Raw genomic sequence first — 20,764 nt, 5'->3', positions numbered from 1 at the left:
CCCACTAGCACGGACGCCAGTCATCATATTTGATTTTGATTGATTTTATACTTACAGCTAAAGCTGAAACCATCCAGAAGATTGAAAAGATCATTCAGAAACAGATTACCATCGAGATTAAAGAGAAGGAAAATGAACTGAATATTATTGACCAGGTAAGTCAAAATCATTGCATGTAATAATGTTGATAATGCTTTTGAGTAAGGCATGAATTTCATTACATCCGATGTTGCTTTCATTGGAAATCTGAGCTGTCTTTTACCTTTTTACCTGATTAAAATTTATCAACCAGCATCGCCTCACTGGCACCTGTGCAGGTGGCTTATGTAAAAAATTCGAGCGAGGTCGTTGCCAGTACTGCCTGACTGGCCCCCATGCCGGTGGCACGTAAAAAGCACCCGCTACACTCTCAGAGTGGTTGGCGTTAGGAAGGGTATCCAGGTGTAGAAACTCTGCCAGATCAAGACTTGAGCCTGGTGCAGCCATCTGGTTCGCCAGCCCTCAGTCCAACCCATGCTAGCATGGAAAGCAGATGTTAAATGACGACGAATGTGGATTACACAAATCTGATGTTAATGTTTTTGGTTGTATCCCTGGGCTTTTAAAATGCTGTTGCATTGATTTGTTGCGAACTCATTTTTGCCAGCTGAATGGATTGGAGCAACATGAAGTGTCTTGTCTAATGATACAATGTACCTCTTGGACCAGGGATTGAACCTACAACGTTATGGAAGAGAGACCCAGTTGCTTAACCACTAGGACACTTGCCTTCTCAGTTATTTGCAACTCTGCCATCAGATAATGGTTTGTGTGTTCAGTTGTAACTTCAAAGAAAATGGATTTATATACAAATCTACGCCCATCCATTTTCTCCACCCCATTATCGCTGGAAGGGTTGTTGGGGTAGAGTCTTCAGGCACACATTCCATAGGGTCCTATCAAAAGCAACCATCATTACACTTTCCGGCTGAGTTCCCAAGCATGATCAACCGTGTCTATGGATGTCATCCAACCATCACATTCTCGGTTGCGCCCTAGGTCTTCTTGCTGGTTGGTTTCCTCTGGCATTCTAATCATATATCCATACTACAGGCTCAGTCTAGAGAGACTCCCTTCTGAGTACTGTTACTCGAGAAAACCTTCAGAGGAACTCCATTTTGGCCACTTGTCTTTTGGATATTACTCAACATTCACGGTAATCAGTGACAATAGGCACAGAAAGCAGATTTTAGAGAGCAAGTTTGTTTTTTTTGTACCAACATTACTGCTAGCTTGCTGCCTTTTTCTTCTTTATATCGACGGACAAGCCGAGTGATCCACCGTCGGTCTTTCATTTTGCAAGCTGTAAGGTGTTGGTGCCATGCAAAGCACCTAAGTGATTGATTATTCCTTTGAGGGCAACACAAGGTTTGAGCTGGCTCTTTAGCCTTGTTGATAGTAAGCCAACTTCTGCAGTGCTAGTTCCACAAAAATCTGTCCAACTGGGTCCTCTTCTGAGGATCAAATGCTGGAAATGGCACTGGTGTTTTACTGGGCCAGCACCAGCAGTTCTAGCATCAGTCTCCCATCTCTCATGAATATGGCCCTAAGGTACTTGAATTTCTCCACTTATTTCTTGTAATGCTTCATTAACATCCTGAGTGCACACTGGGTAAACCTTCTTGAGAGGACAAATGTCTCATTGCAACATGTATAAAAATATGAATTATAAGTTAAAAGTTAAGATTTAAATGCGAATGATATAAGATTCTTTGAGAAAGAGAAAGAGCAGCAGTCTTTCTAATTAGATTCAAACGTGCTTGAGTCAAGCGAAATTGTAGTTGTGGCTGATGCCAGTGCTGCCTGACTGGCACCCATGCTGGTGGCACGTGCAAAGCACCATTCAAGTGTGGTAGATTCCAGTGCCGCCTGATTGGCCCCAGCACCAGTGGCATCTAAAAAGCACCCACTACACTCTCGGAGTGGTTGGTGTTAGGAAGGGCATCCAGCTGTAGAAACCTTGCCAGATCAGATTGGAGCCTGGTGCAGCCTCCTGGCTTGCCAGTCACCAGTCAAACTGTCCAGCCCATGGCAGAGGGAAAGTGGATGTTTAATGATGATGCTGATCTGTTTCTCTGAACATTAGTAGAATAGCCTTAATTTATCTAAAAGTGTAATTGAAGAAAATAGCAATTAAAATGTGGTGTATATAATGAAGCTTAGGTGCTTTTACATGCTGATGCCATGTAGATAGCACTAGGACTGGTGTCACATAAAAAAAACCACCCAATACATTCTGTTAGGAAGGGCATCCAGCTATAGAAACAAACAGAAACAGACAATTGGGGCTTATTGCAGCTTGCTAGCTCCTGTCCAACTCATGTCATCCTACAAAATGGACATTAAATGATGATGCAGCACGAAATTTTGTCAGTGAACTGGTCGCGGTCTCAAAGCGATGAAAATATTTTAACAAATTAAATTTAAATGTTGAAGTTAATCTAACAGTTTTTGTGTGTTTCTTAAATGGCTTATAAACACCTTCCACACTGCAATTGTTTTCGTTCCAGCACATGATCTTAGATCAGGTCACTTGCTATGCAAGTACATCTCTGTAAATCTAATTATCCAATGTATTTAAATTATAACACCTTTGTGTTTTCATTTTTGTTTACATTTAACTTTTTTAACTGGTCTTTTTTTTTTTCTTTTTTGCAGTCCATCTATCAGACCCGACACTTGCTGGATCGGCTCAGGGCATGTCTTGTTGCTAATTATTACTCTAATGATTCCATAGGAAATCTCCCCCAGGTAAATATACACCTTTTGAAACTGAACTCTCTCCTTTCACATACCTTCAGCTACATTTGTCTCTAGTGTCAATGCAAGCTTTGTAACAGTTCTTCATAAAGATCTAAGAGACATGGTTAAAACACTATACAGGTACGTGTACCCTTGATGTAATTCTCAGGGAGATTCAGCATGATACACAATGTGACAAGGCTGGCCCTTTGAAATACAAGTACATCTTATTTTTGCCAGCTGAGTGGACTGGGGCAACGTGAAATAAAGTGTCTTGCTCAAGGACACAACTCGTCACTGGGAATTGAACTCACGACCTTGCGATTGTGAGCTGAATGCCCCTAACCACTAAGCCACACACCTTTACCTTGTTTCATACCTTCTGAATAATATAAAGATTTCCTTTCACAAGTCTTGAGTTATTTTGATGGTTGCAAAAGGAAAAAAAATTGGAAATCATCATCATCATCGTTTAACATCCGCTTTCCATGCTAGCATGGGTTGGACAGTTTAACTGGGGTCCAGGAAGCCAGAAGGCTGCACCAGGCCCAGTCTGATCTGGCAGTGTTTCTACAGCTGGATGCCCTTCCTAACGCCAACCACTCTGAGAGTGTAGTGGGTGCTTTTTACATGCCACCGGCACAGGCAAGGCTGGCACCTGGAAATGTGCATCATATCTAATGCATAGACATCAATGAAATATATCATGTCGATTACGTGATACAGGGTTAGGTGAAGGGTTAAAAAAAGTGATATAGCTTAAGCTACACTCAGATACTCAGTAAAAAAGCTCAAGGGACAATGAGGAAGTGTGTACCAGGTAGATTTCTGTCTCTACATCTATCATCATCATCATTTAACGTTTGTTGTCCATGCTGGCATGGGTTGGACGGCTTGACCAGGCCTGGTAAGCTGGAAGGCTGCACCAGACTCCTGATTTGGCATGGTTTTATATGGCTGAATGTCCTTCCTAATGCCAACCACTCCAAGAGTGTAAGTTAGGGAATGTAAACACACCAACATCGGTTGTCAAGCAGTGGTGGGGCACACACACACACACACACACACACTTACATGACGGGCTTCTTTCAGTTTCTATCTACCAAATCCAATTAAGGCTTTGGTTGGGCTGAGGCTATAGTAAAAGATACTAGGCGCCACACAGTGGGACTGAACCCAGAACCACATGGTTGGGAAGCAAGCTTCTTATCATAGACAGCCATAATATATTGTTCTTTTTTTTTTTTTTGATCAGAAACCCTATAGCAGTGCTGTACCATCGATTCACCCGGCAGTGAAAAAATACCTTGGCAAGAAACCCAGTTATTCAGATGAGCAGTGGCTGGAGAAGAGCCAATGGCAGGGAACAAGTGATCCATCAACTGGCTTGCAGTCCACAAATAGTTCTGGGGATTGCTCACAGAGCTCCGTCACTGTTGCTGAGACTGGTGATGAGTTGGGCCAAAAGGTAAGAGAACAAGAAAAGAAAAAAAATCCACTGTTTGCTTCTGTGTGTCTGTAGAGAGAGAGAGAGAGAGAGGAGAGAGATGACTTAATGGTATATATCTCATATATAAGGCGGCGAGCTGGCAGAACCTTTAGCACGCCGGGCGAAATGCGTAGCTGTATTTCGTCTGCCGTTACGTTCTGAGTTCAAATTCCGCTGAAGTCGACTTTGCCTTTCATCGTTTCAGGGTCGATAAATTAAAGTACCAGTTACGCACTGGGGTCGATGTAATCAACTTAATCCGTTTGTCTGTCCTTGTTTGTCCCCTCTGTGTTTAACCCCTTGTGGGTAGTAAAGAAATAGGTATACATCTCATATATAAGGCGGCGAGCTGGCAGAATTGTTAGCACGCCGGGCGAAATGCGTAGCTGTATTTCGTCTGCTGTTACGTTCTGAGTTCAAATTCCGCCGAGGTCGACTTTGCCTTTCATCCTTTCGGGGTCGATAAATTAAGTACCAGTTGCACACTGGGGTCGATGTAATCGACTTAATCCCTTTGTCTGTCTTTGTTTGTCCCCTCTGTGTTTAGCCCCTTGTGGGTAGTAAAGAAATATATATTTACAATTATATATTCAGTAGATTAATGGATTAACGTTCAATGAATATAAAGGTTAAGAATCTTCGGTATAATTTTTGCTGGATAATGTAATGAAAATTGTGCAAAGAAGTTAGTCACAACATATAATTAATATTATGTTAATGAATACTACGAAATAAGTATGTTAATTAAAGATGAAAGAATCGGGGAGAGAGAATAACTATTTCAGACAAGCGACAGAAACGCCTCAAGAAGGTTTTGCGATTTTATGGGGGAAATGTATTTGTAGGCTCTAGCCTACAAAAAATGGGTAGTAAAGAAATCATATCCTTTGGACTTGGTTCGTTTCGTAATTAAATAACTAGATTTGTATTTTAAATGAAAGAACAGAGAATGAATCAAGATAAGATTGAGTTGATCTTGGTGGCACTCCATGGGTTGGATGGTCTGACAGGATCCAATGGACTCAAAGACTGCATTATCATCATCATCATCATCATCGTTTAATGTCCGTTTTCCATGCTAGCATGGGTTGGACGGTTCGACCGGGGTCTGGGAAGCCAGGAGGCTGCACCAGGCTCCAGTCTTATCTGGCAATGTTTCTACAGCTGGATGCCCTTCCTTACGCCAACCACTCCGTGAGTGTAGTGGGTGCTTTTTACATTCCACTGGCACAGGTGCCAGGCGAGGCTGGCAACGGCCACAATCGGTTGGTCCTTTTTACGTGCCACCGGCACAGAGCCAGTATTGGCCTTGAAATGGTTTCTGTGACTGGATTCCCTTCCTATCACCAACCACTTTACAGCATGTACAGCATGGTTTTTCATGCCACAAGTATTAATGAGGTTGCCATGCAGCTTGAAGGACTATGAACTCCAATATCAGCAGCTTTATGCCATGAGTCAAGGGGTTAAAATATGATAGCGGGTAGGGGCCACAGCAGAAGAGATTTATTGCTTTAGAAGGGCCGCATGGCAACTCACAATTTAGAAGAGAGGTTAGGGGTAATCAAGGTGGAGCTGATAAGAGATACAACTAGTGATGATGGGGTGTCTGTGTGAACCCTCATGGTATGAGGGCAGAAGAACTGGAAGAGTGTATGGAGAGAAAACAAGGTGTAATTTAATTTCACAGCTTAATCATTGTAAAATGCTTCATTATGCCTCGTTAATTTGTTGATTAACCTCAGCTCTATCCTAATCATTCCTATAATCTTGAATAACCTTTGGTTATTACTGCGCCAAACTTTGAAGCAAAAATTCCTTTTCTCTTTTTTTCTACCATCTGATATTATTTTTCTATATTTTAACACAGAAATCTGATTCATTGACCAAATCAGAACTAGAAGTTAGTTCTGGCCGAGCCTCTCGCTTCCGTATAAAGAAAAAACTCATTGTTGGAAATATATCCAAGTAAGATGCATTTTTGTTCATTTTTAAAGGCACAGTAGCTATCATCATCATCATTGTTTAATGTTCACTTTCCAGGCTGGTATGGGTTGGACAGCTTGACTGAGGACTGGCAGGCCAGGAGGCTGCTCCGGGCTCCAATCTAATCTGGCAAGGTTTCTACAGCTGGATGCCCTTCCTAACGTCAACCACTCCAAGAGTGCAGTGGGTACTTTTTACATGCCACCGGTGCTGGGGCCAATCAGGTGGCACTGGCATCGACCACACTTGAATGGTGCTTTTTACATCATCATCATCATCGTTTAACGTCCGCTTTCCATGCTAGCATGGGTTGGACGATTTTGAATGAGGGCTGGTGAACCAGATGGCTGCACCAGGCTCCAATCTTGGCAGAGTTTCTACAGCTGGATGCCCTTCCTAACGCCAACCACTCCGAGAGTGTAGTGGGTTCTTTTTACATGCCACTAGCACGGTCATGCCACCAGTGCCATATAATTTAACCTTTAGCATTCAGATTATCAAATGTAATTTCTCTCTTTATTCACATTGTTTTAAATTAATGTTGCATTATCTTGTATCTGAGATTTTGTTGTTGTGATAGTTTAATTTTAGAATGACATTGTAGGGTAGGTGTGAGATGCTGGATCTGGCTGGTTTGGAACAAAAAACAGAATATTTGACTGGTTTAAATGCTGAAGAGCTTAATTACTATATCCAACATCCTCTGCAGTGTATCTTCAATACATATAACTTCCATTAACATCATGTGTTTTCTCCATCACAGGTAACCTATATTAATCCATTAGCATTTAAACCACCCAAATCCGGTCCAAATATTCTACATGTTTTTTGCTCAAGCCGTCCAGATTAGGCTTCTCATACCTAATCTGCAATGTCCTCATAAAAATAAACAATCTCCTCATTAACGATTTGGTTGAAGTTAAGTGACCGGGGTTGATGTAATCAACTAGCAGCCTTCTCCAAAATTTCAGGCCTTGTAATTATAGTAACAAGGATTATTATTATTATTATTATTATTATTATTAAGGCGGCGAGTTGGCAGAATTGTTAGGACGCCGGGCAAAATGCTTAGTGGTATTTCGTCTGCCGCTTCGTTCTGAGTTCAAATTCCACCAAGGTCGACTTTGCCTTTCATCCTTTCGGGGTTGATTAAATAAGTACCAGTTACTCACTGGGGTTGATATAATCAACTTAATCCATTTATCTGTCCTTGTTTGTTCCCTCTATGTTTAGCCCCTTGTGGGTAGTAAAGAAATAGGTATTTCGGCTGTCTTCACGTTCTGAGTTCAAATTCTGCTGGGGTCGACTTTGCCTTTTATTCTTTCAGAATCAATAAATTAAGTACCAGTGATGCACTGGGGTCGATGTAATCGACTTAATCCCTTCCCCCAAATTTGAGGCTTTGTGCTTCCTGTAGAAAAGATTATTATTATTATTATTGTTATTATTATTAGGTTCATTCCACCGGATCGCCGTGAAGAGAGTGATCCCTCTACTCACAAATGGCTTATCTATGTCCGAGGCACCAAAGAAGAACCCAACATTAACCATTTTGTGAAGAAAGTTTGGTTTTTCCTGCATCCAAGTTACCGTCCTAATGATTTAGTTGAAGTTGTGTAAGTGACCCTTTTTGTTGCTTTTTTATATGCTTTCTTCGCCTTCACCATCTATTATGATGTTCACTTTTCCATGCTTCCACGTATCGGATGGAGTTCATTGAAGCAGGTTTTCTGTGGCCAGATTGCCTTTCCTGCTGCCAACACTTCACCTGTTTCCAAGGAAGTTGATATTTACCCATGGCCAGAATGCTCACAGTTTAACCAGTGGTACCGTAAGGGGACCAGCATGTGAAAGAGTAGACCAGTTTTCGCGTCTCTGCATCATAAAAGGTGATGAAAAGAGGATGAGGTAGGATTTGCGCTCTGACCTCGTGAAAACCCTCACCAGCAACGACTACCCAAGCATACCCATGGAGGCTGTTGCCTCAGTAGTGCAAAGGTGTCATCCACCAGGAGTAGGAAATCACCAACAAGTGGTGGATGCAGCAATGTGCTGTTCCAGTGCATACCCCCCTACTACTACTACTACTACTACTACTGCTGCATCAAACCCCAATCTCTGCTTTGGCATGGATTCTACAACTGGATGCCCTTCCTGATGCCAACCATTTTATAGCGTTGATTGGTTGCATTATTTTTTGTGTCACTTGCACTATTGAGGTCGCCATGCAATTTGCAAGACTGAAAGCTCAGGGTAAGTGTGTGTGGTGTGGGGTGAGGTTCATGCTAAGGGATGAGCAGAATTACTATGAGAGAGGGCAACAAAGCAGAGATATCTTCATGGCTGCCCTCAGTGTGGGTGAAGGACAGTCTCTTCTACCTACCCTGATTCCATAACACTCTTTTTTTATTTACAATAATGCTTTCTGCTGTCATTAAGGTACTTTTCTAATCTTTATATATAAAAGAGAGGTGTGCTGTCTGTCTCCTACGATTTAGATTCCTAACTACTCCCACATTTTGCGGTGCAGTTTAACCAAAACCGTGTATCTTTTAGTCGTGATTCATATCGAGCCCTTCTGGGTATTAGCGCACGTCTACGATGAGTCTACGATTTAAAAAATAATTTACCATCAATTTTTCCCATTTTTAATGCATTTTTGGCATATATTAGGGAAGTAACTCTCTAAAAATTTATTATTAAATCTCAGAACGTAAAAAGCTACAGTAACACCCCCCCCCTTGTGGTTAGCCATATTGAGATAGCTATTATACTTTACATCTCTAAAAATGCTTATATAGTTTATTTCCTTTACAAACCTGAGCAACGCTGGGCGATACTGCTAGTGTTTTGTAAAGTATTACTCAACTGCTTTAAATATTATGTTTAATACCCTAAATCCCTTTTTTTTCTGAATGTGTGCTGCTAAAATTGGGGTGCGTTTACTGTCGGTGTATTTTTATGCCATCAAATACCGTATATTTTCAGTTGGAACTTTACCTCCTTGCTAGGGCTGATTCTTTAACCTTAAATTGGCAAAGGTACCAATGTGGGTTAAACACAGTTATGCTTGTTGATACTGCTGTTGTTAAACCCCTGCCAAAGATGTTCTAGTTGTGACTATCCTGGCTTTATAGACAGTGTGTATATCTAGCGTTACATTATCCGATTTATCATCCTTTTTGTTAAGGTAGTTGGATATGATTTGAAAGAGAATTGACTTGCTATTTCTAGCAGGTTTAACAGCAGCATAGAGGTTCCCTTAATATCTCACATCAAATAGAGTGCTTTGTCTTATTAAAGGGAACACAGCCTAGCGAATGTTCAACAAGTATGATTCATATTGGATTATTGCTGCCATATAAGGAACACTCCTGCTGCTTACATGCATATAAGCATCCTAGACTGTTTCTGAAAGCTCATTGGCATTGATTACTCAACTCCAAATTACAAACCTTAATCCTCAAATATTTCATCCTGTCATAGTAAGACAGGAATAAACTTTGCTGTGGGATTTTCGCAGTTGGATGAACTTCCTGTTGCTACTCACTCCCTGTTTTTTTTTGTTTTTTTTCTAATGTAACCTCTTATTTGAAGCTATATGTTTCTTTTGTTGCTTTCTTCAGACATCCTCCCTTTCACCTCTCCCGGCGTGGCTGGGGTGAGTTTCCTGTTCGGGTCCAGTTGCATTTTCACGACCAAAGAAACAAGCGGGTTGATATAATTCACCATCTAAAGGTAAGCATATTATTCCTTTTGTTACCATATTTCTGCTGGAATACGTTGGTTTTGTTTCATTTAATCTAGAAAATATCAAAGAAGTTTGTAAAATAACTTTGTCATTTTTAAGCCTGTGTTTGCAACACAGATTAACCCTATTCCCCGCAGGCTCTCATAACATCCTATTCTTTACAGGAGGGTGGGGACACGATCGCCATCTTCAAAATAAGTAGATATTGAGAAGAGTTCGCAGAGTATCTGCCAACCATAAGATTTATTTCCAGGGGTGCCAAATATGCAATGGTGTGATCTCCCTCATCAGCACTTCATGTAAAAACCTGGTTAACATAAGCATTCCAATAACCAAAGGATGATCAGGTCTACTTCAACAAATGAGAAAACAGAGCACTTTATGAATCCAAAATATTATCAGTAGGCATGTTATGAGCCTCACAGACTGAAATATAGTTAATTCAATTGAGGAAAAGACACATCAGATCAATGTTACGGTTGTTTCCATAAATGAAAGTTGTTTGTTCCATGCTATACATGCAACATATATAACAACAGTGCTGATTGTTTACTTTATCATCATTTAATGTCAGTGTTCCGTGCTAGCATGGGTGGAACGGTACCACAAGCGCCGACCAAGCAGAAGCCTGCACTGGTTTTCTGTGACTGTTTTGGCAGGACTTTTACAGCTGGATGCTCTTAATACTAACCACTCAGCGGAGTGGATTTAGTGCTTTTTATGTGGCACAAGCACAGGCGTGGTCAGTTATGGCAAGGTTATTTACAGCCAGATGTCCTTCCGAGCACCAACCACTTTACAGTGTGGACTGGGTGCTTTTAAGTGGCACCTGCACTGACAGGGTCACCAAGTACTTGCAAGACAAAAACTTTTAAGAGGGGAGGAGGATACATACATATATATATATATATATATATATAATATATATATATATATATAAAATTTCAGTAGTATAATATATAATATACAACGTGACCACATGCCGTCAACAATGATGGCCAATTGTATATATAGACTAGCACTATGACCTGGCAACACCGGGTCATAGTGCTAATGCCTGTATATACAGCTGTGTGCGTGCACACATACACGCGAGTACTGTCCAAATCTCCGACCAATCACATACAGCTAGCTGGCATTCAATTGACGTATCAAGTTTCGCGCATTTTGATTGGGTTTTGGATAGAAAATTCACCAAAAAGTCACTTTTATTGATTTTTTAATGGCTTTGTGGGGTGACTGGGGAAATGTAAAGATGTGCACGACCACCCTTGGACGGGTTTGAATGACCATAGAAAGTGCAAGCCCTCTAACTGAAAAATTGTGGATTTGTATAAAGGACACACACATAGACATTTTGCCGTTTATATATATAGAGATGAGATACATAACAATCACACATACAAACATTCACATACTTGTGTGTATATGTATTTAACATTTTTTTCTTATTTCTTTGCTTTCTAGCTTGATCGAACATATACTGGTCTGCAGACATTTGGTGCAGAAACGGTCAGTATAACTTTTTTCTGTTTTTCATTTAGGGATCTTTACCTTTTGACCTACAGATTTAAAAAATAATTTCTTGTAGCCAAACACTTTCAAACTTCGGACACTGGTAGAATGTGTCATATAAAACATGTTTTACTCTCAGCATTTTTGAGAAAAGTTTATATTTACGAAGTAATTTCACGTTAAAGTTCTTGTATTTCGGTAATTTCAACCAATCAATGACGTGTATTCAACTGAATAAAATTACTGCTGTTGTTTGTCAACAAGAACTTCCGGCAGTGTATATTTCGTTTGTCACTGTTATTTATGACAACCTTGACCCTAACCTTAAAACCCTAACCCCTTAAAGCTAAACCCAGTACAAACGCATGAGTGATGTCATAAATAACAGTGGCAAATGAAAAATGCTGGCATGGGTTGGATGGTTTGACAGGAGCTGGCCAGGCAGAAGTCTGCATCAGACTTTTGTGTCTGTTTTGGCAGGATTTTTACAGTTGGATGCCATTCCTAATGTCAACCACCCAGCAGAGTGGCCAGTGTGCCTATGTAAACACAGTGGGACTGAACCCAGATAATTGATTCAAATGAACAGCAGAACATGGTGAAACTATAAATATTTGAAATGTCAATTTGGTGGAAATTTGATTATAATAGAACCAGAATGATGATGCGTTCCAAGTTCAGATGTCACTGAAATTATTTTTACCCCTTCTTTCTAGCGTTTGATATAATAAAGGACCAGTTAGTTAAGTACTGGGTGTGATTTAATTGACTATACTTAACCTTCAAAATTAGTGGCTTTAATGACTTCCCTCTTCCTTTATCTTACTTTCTCATTTCCTTTCCTTTGCTTTCCAACTGAGGCATCCATGAATCTACTCTACTGCCAGACCCCTATATCTGTCCTCTTCATACCTTAAATCTTTCATCAACTGGCACAAAGCCACACCCTGTCAATACTACTCCCCACCCTCTTAGTTGAGGGGTTTTATCTTGTAATGTACTTGGTGATCCAACACACTCTGTAAAGCGGATGCTGTTAGGAAGGGCATCCAGCCATAGGACCTATTCTGAAACAGATGAGTGGAGTCTGGTGCAGCCTTCCATTTTACCAGCCCCTTGTCAAACTGACCAACCCACACTAGCATGGAAAGCAGATGTTTGATGGTGATGATGACCAATTAAGTACTTGGTGTGATTTAAGTGACCGTAGTTAACTTCCAAAATTTACAGCCTCTGTGAATTATCTACATGTGTTCCCTGTTGATATAACTAATCCCCTTTATGTATCTTGTTTTTTTACAGACTGTTGAAATTGAAATTGAGAAAGGAAAACCATCTGAGAATGATTCACCAGTTACAACATCTACGTCATCCAATGTCTCTTGCACAACTAAAACTCAAGTCCCTGATGAGGGAATCCAATCCCAAGATTCTGGTGAAAGGACCCAAGATTCCAGATTGAACTCAAATGATATCACGACATCATCTCCAAGTGAAATAGTTTCTGCTGTAAACCCCAAAGTTGCAACAGAAAAGGAAAGCGCAACTGTTAGCGAATTAAAGAAGGAACTTGTGTTGGATTCCTCGAGTGTCAAAAATGGTGTGTTGCCTAGTGATGCTACAAAATCACCAAGTAAATTGAAAGTATACAAATTAACTGTCGGTAGTTCCTCGTCAACAGTTAACGAAGTCCCTCTGTGTTTACTGCCAGAAAACTCTGAGAGTTTTTCTCTTACCAACAGCGCCACCACTGCTCCGTTGACCGCATCTGCAGTTTGTGGCAGTGATGCAAAAGTGACATGCACTGCAGCAGCAACACCACCAATAACAGTAGCAGCAGCATCACCAGTGATGACTATAGCAACAGCATCACCAGTGATAACGATAACTGCTGCACCAGAGACAATAGCTTCGTCACCGGCAGCTTCGTTAACAACAATAACAGCAACACCATTTACAAGTATAACACCTGCACCAGGTGCAACAATAACACCTGTGACATTGACTACAACAACAACAACAACTACTACAGCAGCCACAAATCTAACAAAACCCGTTATTTCTTGTAATACGACCCTTCCTTATTTCGTCACGTTGACCTCACTTCCCAGCTCCAAGCTATCAATTCCCGTTGCTGCCGTTCCTGTTGCTGTGTCCAAGCAAAAGTTTGCTGCTGTTGCATCGACGACAACAGCAGCAAGTTGCACCAGTATTGTTGGATCGACAGCAACGACTGCCACCATAACAACAGCAGCCTCTGTTTTGCCCGCTACCGCTATTTTAGCACCAAAACCTGCTAACCTTCAAGCGGCACCAGTTCCTATGAAGGTTCAAAACTTGCAGAACCTTCCTTTCAACACTCTGCTGAAGTGTCTCAACAACCAAGGTAAAGTGCTCTTAATGTCACAACCCCTAGTTGGCAAGTCAACGACATGTCTACCCGCGAGTGCTCTAGTCTCGTCCCAAACTAATACTCCATCCCCAGTTTCTGCAACAGTTACAAGTTTACTCCACAGCAACTCAACGTCTGTCACCACAACAACAACATCAAGCATCAAGCCTCCTATAACTATTTCAAAACCTTTCCTAACGAATGAGGCTATTAAGAAGGTCCCCAATAGCATTGATGTTCGGTCACTTGACGGTGGTAGTAGTAGTAGTAGTAGTAGTAGTAGTAGTAGTAGTAGTAGTGGTAGTAGTGCTACTAAAACATACACAATTCATTTGGGTTCAGCTTCTAATTTACCAGAAGTTTCTGGGCAGAATGATTCTGTCTTAAAAGATAAAGCTAATCCCAAAAAAGAAAACACACCAGTTATCTCCCCATTCCGAGTAACTCCAAAAGGTTTGATTTCCATTCCAAGTAGCACAGTTGGGGTGTGTTGGTCATCACCTGTCACTGTTCAGTCTTCACTTTCACAAATAAATAAACCAAATCCAGTTGCTTCTCATACCTTGCTCAGTATGGGTTCTTTGTCTCAAACCAACGTTTTGCCAACGTCCCTCATGTCTCTGTCTTCTAAAGTGCCAACCACAACAAATACTTCTGTAATATTATTATCCTCTTCACCAGTCAACAAGAACACTTCCCTTCTTGCTGCTAGCTCACCTGTAAAGAAAACTATAACTCCACCAGGGATTTTCATTCCGACTGTGACACCTGGTGTCGTTCGACCCCTTGTCAGTGAAATCAAAAGTACACCAGGCAAATCTTCCCTTTTACTACTCAGTTCAACAGCGGGTGGCCTAAGTAAGGGACCTATTGTGACAGGGAACAAAATTCTTCAAAGCTCTCCATCTGTTATGAACAGTGTCTCAGTTTCAAATACTTCGGGTACAACCACCCCCATACAGCCTTTCATCTTGAGCTCCAGTAATTCTTCAATCAGTCCTGTTGCTACACGTCTTCCTCTGATGTCACAGAGCGCTCCAGTGATAAATGTTGGTATGCAAAATGTGAAAACTCTAGCGAGATCTGGAGAATGGCGACAGCCGGTCAGGTGTAATCTAGTGACTAGCAGTTCTACACTTCAAACGTTGCCTTCAACTTTCAGCACAGGGAAACAAACCTATGTGTTAACAACCACACGAAATAAGGGTCTCTCTCTCTTGCCTTCACATCTCTTCTTGAAAACCAGTACAGAAACGAAACCAGATGCCTGTCAGTCACTTCTTACAAAAGCTTCAACTTCCAACATGAACACTACCCAGCCTGTTTTGTCTGGCCTTGGGTCAACACCTAATACTGTGGCTACCACATCTAGTAGTTTACTGAACACACCTAGACCTATGTTGTTCCTTAAGAATCCTAACAAAACTGCAATGATAGTCACACCTGTTAATAACTCTACCATGCCAACCGGTAGAATTTGGCCATCTGCATCAGTTGCAGAGAAACCTGCCAACAGTAATGTTACAAACAGCCAAGAGGGGGCAGGTGCCAATGTTTCTCTTCAGGTACAATATTCAAATGGTAATCTGGTCCTGGCCCCGCCATCTGGCTTTACTAACAACAGCTTATCACAGAAAGTGCTTCTTAAAGTAATACCGTCCACTTCAACATGTAACCCATCTTCTGTAAGTAGTCTACCAAAGAGCAGTAACGGAACTGTCTCGCTCAGCACTGTAACTACGACTGTTAGCTCTACTGCCTTTCCCAAAACGACATCTGTGATTACCAAACAGGTGAGACCAACTGTATGTGAGAAAAAGATCCATGGTTACAATAAAGCCAAAAAAATCCAACCAGTTAATATCTCAGTTCCTTCAATCAAGTAAGAATTTCACATTATTTTTCAATTATGTTTTTTATTTGTCATGTTTTATTTAAGCAGGTACATGTGCGGTTAAGAAGTCAGAACCTTGCTACTCGCTTCCCATCATTGTGGTCTTCGGTTCAATCCCATCGTGTGGCACCTTCAGTTGGTGATTAGATTTAGTTGACAAAAACTAAAAGACACCTCTGTGTGTGTGTGTGTGTGCATGCGTGCGTGCGTGAGAAAAGCACAGTGTCCACTCTGCGGAGTGGTTGGTGTTGGAAAGGGCATCCAGCTTTTAAATTACAGCCGAAATGGATACAGCAGCCTAGGATAGTTTTTCTACCTGGCTGGCTTCTGTCAGCTGCATGGAAGGGGAACATTAAATGTCGATGATAATGATATATATATCTATCAAAAATATAAATTAGAGATAAAACCACTATAATGCAATTCAAACAATGATAGACTTAAACCAAAACATAACAAATAGAATATATTTTAATAAAACATATAAACTAGATCAAGAAAAGTATAAAAATGAATAATCAATATATAAGTAAACTACGTATGTTTCGTGGCTATAATTAAAATTGAATTACAATTAAATTTAAATTTAATTGAAGTGAATTCAAATTAAAATTATAGTCAATCTTCAGGTTAAGAATTGCATTATAGTGGTTTTATCTCTAATTTATATATTTATATTGTGAAATTTGATTTAATAACTAAATGGAATTTTTCCCTGCAAGTTTGGAGTTATACTCCCTAATATTATTATTATCATTATATATGTATATATATGCCTGTGTCGGTGGCACGTAAAAAGCACCAACCAATAGTGGCCGTTGCCAGCCACTGCTGGCATGTAAAAAGCACCCACTACACTTACGGAGTGGTTGGCGTTAGGAAGGGCATCCAGCTGTAGAAACACTGCCAGATCAGACTGGAGCCCGGTGCAGCCTTCTGGCTTCCCAAACCCCAGTCGAACCGTCCAACCCATGCTAGCATGGAAAACGACGTTAAATGATGATGATGTATGGACACCTTGATGGCAATGAGTACCTGTCTTTTTCCTGCCATCTAAACTTTAATCTTTCCTGCTACTTCAGCTTTAGTCTTTCTTTCACCTCATCTTTAGTATTTCCTGTTACTTAGTCTTTAATCTTTGCTTGGTTTTTTCTGAAGCCTTTTGATTCTAAGTTTTGCTTTTAAGTCTGGGATTTCCTCTGTAGACATCTGAAATGTCCTCAAGCATTTACTGCCTTGTACAAGTCAGGCAAAGTTCTGCATTAGCCATTTAAATAGAGACCTGTGGTAGGAAAGAGCAACAATGGCTTAAGGAAACTCTGAGTGTCAACTAGGACAAACTGGCTGGGCTGTTCTGGTGGTCATCTAGGCTAGGGACTACTATTGGTAACTTCTAGGAGCCCTTCGTCTGGACTAACTACTCAGGGCTACAATTGGCTCAAGACAAACTCTTCAAGCGCCATCTAATAGGATTGACTGAGAGGCATGCAGAGCAATGAAAGTCTTCTGCATGATCTTGTTTAATGTTTGGACATTACTGAATTTTTCAAGGCGGTGAGCTGGCAGAAACGTTAGCACAGCAGGCGAAATGCTTAGTGGTATTTCGCCTGCCGCTATGTTCTGAGTTCAAATTCCGCTGAGGTCGACTTTGCCTTTCATCCTTTTGAGGTCGATAAATTAAGTACCAGTTGCATACTGAGGTCAATCTAATCGACTGCCCCCGCTCCCTCAAAATTTCAGGCCATGTGCCTTGAGTAAAATATAATACACACACTTCTAAGGTGGCAAGTTGGCAGAAACGTTAGCACGCTGGGCGAAATGCTTAGTGGTATTTCTTCTGTTGCTACGTTCTAAGTTCAAATTCTGCCATGGTTGACTTTGCCTTTCATCCTCTCAGGGTCGATAAATTAAGTACCAGTTGTGTACTGGGGTCGATCTAATTGACTGGCCCCCTCCCCTCAAAAATTTTGGGCCTTGTACCTAGAGTAGAAAAGAATTTCTGAATTGTAGAGTTTTAATTAGAACAGTTGTTACACAAAGGACATGATCTTGGTAGTGGTTGGTCCATCATGAAATTACTTCAGTACCTAACTTTGATCAAGTAGGAAAGGTACTTTTCATTTTCCCAACAGCTTTAACCAAAAGAGGCTGCAAAAATCTCAAGACAGACGTTTTCCTCTTTGGCCAAGTCATAATCAAATTTTCCAAGTTCCACTTGAAAGGGTTTCTGAACAGAGAGAAGCAAGTGGTTTCCTTTAGTGAGTTTGTTAGAAGGTGGGTGACTGTGATGAAAATGGTTAAGAGTGTATGGAAGTATTCTGTGTTTGTGTCTGTGGGTCAGAGAACAACAGGTGAACAGAGGTCAGGTTATCTTGGCTCTGTGGTTTTCCTTAACTGATCCTTACTTACTACTTGTAATTGTGGCAACATTCACCCTGGGTGGGTTGAGTCGGCTTCTTCTACCACCCTCAAGGCGTCTCGAACCATGGCAGCCCACACACGATGGTCCCGCGCCAGTTAACTGGAGATAGCGAGCCAGTCACGGTTCTATTGGGATGCCATTGTATTTGCCATTGAGAATTTATGGAAGAAGTTTTGTGGGAATATGTGGATTTCACAAGCGGTCCCCAATAATCCTGCATGTAGAGACATCCTGTTTGCCGCAGATTGTCCGCAGACGCAGGGACAGAACGACCGAGGAGCTGCTGGTTGCCGAAACAGACACTCCAAGGATTTTCACCAGAGCTTATAAGTCTGGGATTTCCTCTGTAGACATCTGAAATGCCATCAGGCATTTACTGCCTTGTACAAGTCAGGCAAAGTTCTGCATTAGCCATTTAAATAGGGACCTGTGGTAGGAAAGAGCAACAGTGGCTTAGGGAAACTCTGAGTGTCAACTAGGACAAACTGGCTGGGCTGTTCTGGTGGTCATCTATGCTAGGGACTACTATTGGTAACTTCCAGGAGTCCTTCGTCTGGACTAACTACTCAGGGCTACTATTGGCTCAAGACAAACTCTTCAAGCGTGTCTGTTTCGGCAACCAGCAGCTCCTCGGTCGTTCTGTCCCTGCGTCTGCGGACAATCTGCGGCAAACAGGATGTCTCTACATGCAGGATTGTTGGGGACCGCTTGTGAAATCCACATATTCCCACAAAACTTCTTCCATAAATTCTCAATGGCAAATACAATGGCATCCCAATAGAACCGTGACTGGCTTGCTATCTCCAGTTAACTGGCGCGGGACCATCGTGTGTGGTTTGCCAGGTTGTGGTCCTAATACCACTTAGTGTCAGACCAATCCACCTTGGGTGGCCCTACCAGGAACCGAAGTTCTTGACGGCATAGCTCTGACACTACCCGTTGCCAGCGTCCCCACCATGGTGAGGAGGGGATGGACTTTGGCTGATCCTTGTTGGAGATCGTCTTGTCTCAATGAAAAAGATTGTATCATCTAGATATTTCTATACTATACATGCTCTGTTATCATGTTCATTTTCTGTAAATTTGCTCACTTTATACAATGTGTCTCTGTACTGTCATCTTTCTCTTACACCCCTCTGGCAAATAAAAGAAATTATCATCTCATTATTTTCCATTCTATTTGTTTCTTTTTACTTATTTAGCCTCAATGCATTAACCGACATGATGTCAGTCATCCGAGCTGTAGTCCGTCTGCACCCACTGATCAGTGAAGGTGTTGACCGTTCTCTACATCCATATGCAACGGATACTGTTGAACAGTGGCTGTCATGGAATATTGGCAAGAGAAGGGCATCAGAAGTAAGATAGCACTTTTGTTGGTGTTCAAGTTCTACCATTAAAAATATGAATTTTAAAATTATTTTTATCAAATTTTGTGAAACATTTTTGTCCTAATATTTTTTTCTTTTTACTCATTTTCTTTGAAATCAGTGGCAGAGAGCATCTTCTGTAAAGAATTATATCCTGAAGTTATTATCCGGATCCGGATCGAAAAACTTCAGTGCTGCCGATGTGTGGAGTACCAAACAGATATTTACTTGGTGCCGCTTGCATGCCTACACTCCACACCATCTTGGTAAGCTATGCTGCGATATGTCCTAACCGTGTCCTAATTTTTCTAGAAAAATCTTCTGTTTACCTATTTCAGTCATTGAACTGTGACAATGCTGGGTGCATTGTTTGTAACAACACCCAACTTTGCTTTGCTTGGAATTGGAGTACCTTACATCATCATCATCATTTAAGATCCCATGTTCCCTGTTGGTATGGGCTGGGCAGTTTGATAGGACCTGACAGATCCGAAGTCTGGAGCGTCAGTTTTGGCTTGGTGTCTATAACTGGTTGCCCTTCCTAACACCAACCACTTTACAGAGTGTTCTTTTACTCTCTTATTTTTGTTATTTGACTGCGGCCATGCTGGAGCACCACCTTAAAGTGTTTTAGTCGACCTGAGAATTTATTCTTTGTAAACTTAGTAATTATTCCATTGGTCTCTTATGCTGAACTGCCAAGTTATAGGGACATAAACACATCAGCATCAGTGGTCAAGCAATGGTCAGGTGAGGGGTGGGAGAAACACAGACACATAAATAAATATATACACAACAGGCTTCTTTCAGTTTCCTTCTACCAAATCCACTCGCAAGGCATTAGTCAGCCTGAGGCTATAGTAGAAGACACTTGCCCAAGATGTCACACAGTGGGACCGAACCTAGGATCATGTGGTTGGGAAGAATGTGGTTGATGGAAACTGAAAGAAGCCTGTTGTTTATATTTATTTGTGTGTCTGCAGTTGTCCCCACTGCAATCACTTGACAACTGATGTTGGTGTGTTTAAGTCCTTGTAACTTAGTGGTTCGGCAAAAGACCAATAGAATAAGTACTAGGCTTACAAAAAATAAGTCCTGGGGTCGGTTTCTTCAATTAAAGGCAGTGCTCCAGCATAGCCGCAGTCAAATGACTGAAACAAGGAA

At 41.2% G+C, this 20,764-nt stretch overlaps 1 protein-coding gene across 2 annotated transcripts in view; it reads left to right on the top strand.

The window, feature by feature from the left end:
* LOC115212985 (YEATS domain-containing protein 2) overlaps positions 1–20,764 on the top strand; it is a 42,545-nt gene that overhangs the window by 11,832 nt on the left and 9,949 nt on the right. The window contains exons 3-13 of one of the 2 annotated variants that reach the window (XM_036503642.1): positions 58–155; positions 2,698–2,790; positions 4,037–4,249; positions 6,141–6,238; positions 7,711–7,872; positions 9,883–9,994; positions 11,475–11,519; positions 12,825–14,165; positions 14,208–15,796; positions 19,433–19,589; positions 19,722–19,866. In XM_036503642.1, the coding sequence (XP_036359535.1) occupies positions 58–155; positions 2,698–2,790; positions 4,037–4,249; positions 6,141–6,238; positions 7,711–7,872; positions 9,883–9,994; positions 11,475–11,519; positions 12,825–14,165; positions 14,208–15,796; positions 19,433–19,589; positions 19,722–19,866 (4,053 nt within the window). Of the gene's footprint in view, positions 1–57; positions 156–2,697; positions 2,791–4,036; positions 4,250–6,140; positions 6,239–7,710; positions 7,873–9,882; positions 9,995–11,474; positions 11,520–12,824; positions 15,797–19,432; positions 19,590–19,721; positions 19,867–20,764 lie in introns of both variants that reach the window. The other variant, XM_029781852.2, reaches the window with a different exon arrangement.

The sequence above is a fragment of the Octopus sinensis genome, linkage group LG6, assembly GCF_006345805.1.
Source record: "Octopus sinensis linkage group LG6, ASM634580v1, whole genome shotgun sequence".
Lineage (NCBI taxonomy): Eukaryota > Metazoa > Mollusca > Cephalopoda > Octopoda > Octopodidae > Octopus > Octopus sinensis.
This window is presented reverse-complemented; position numbering and strand designations above follow the sequence as displayed.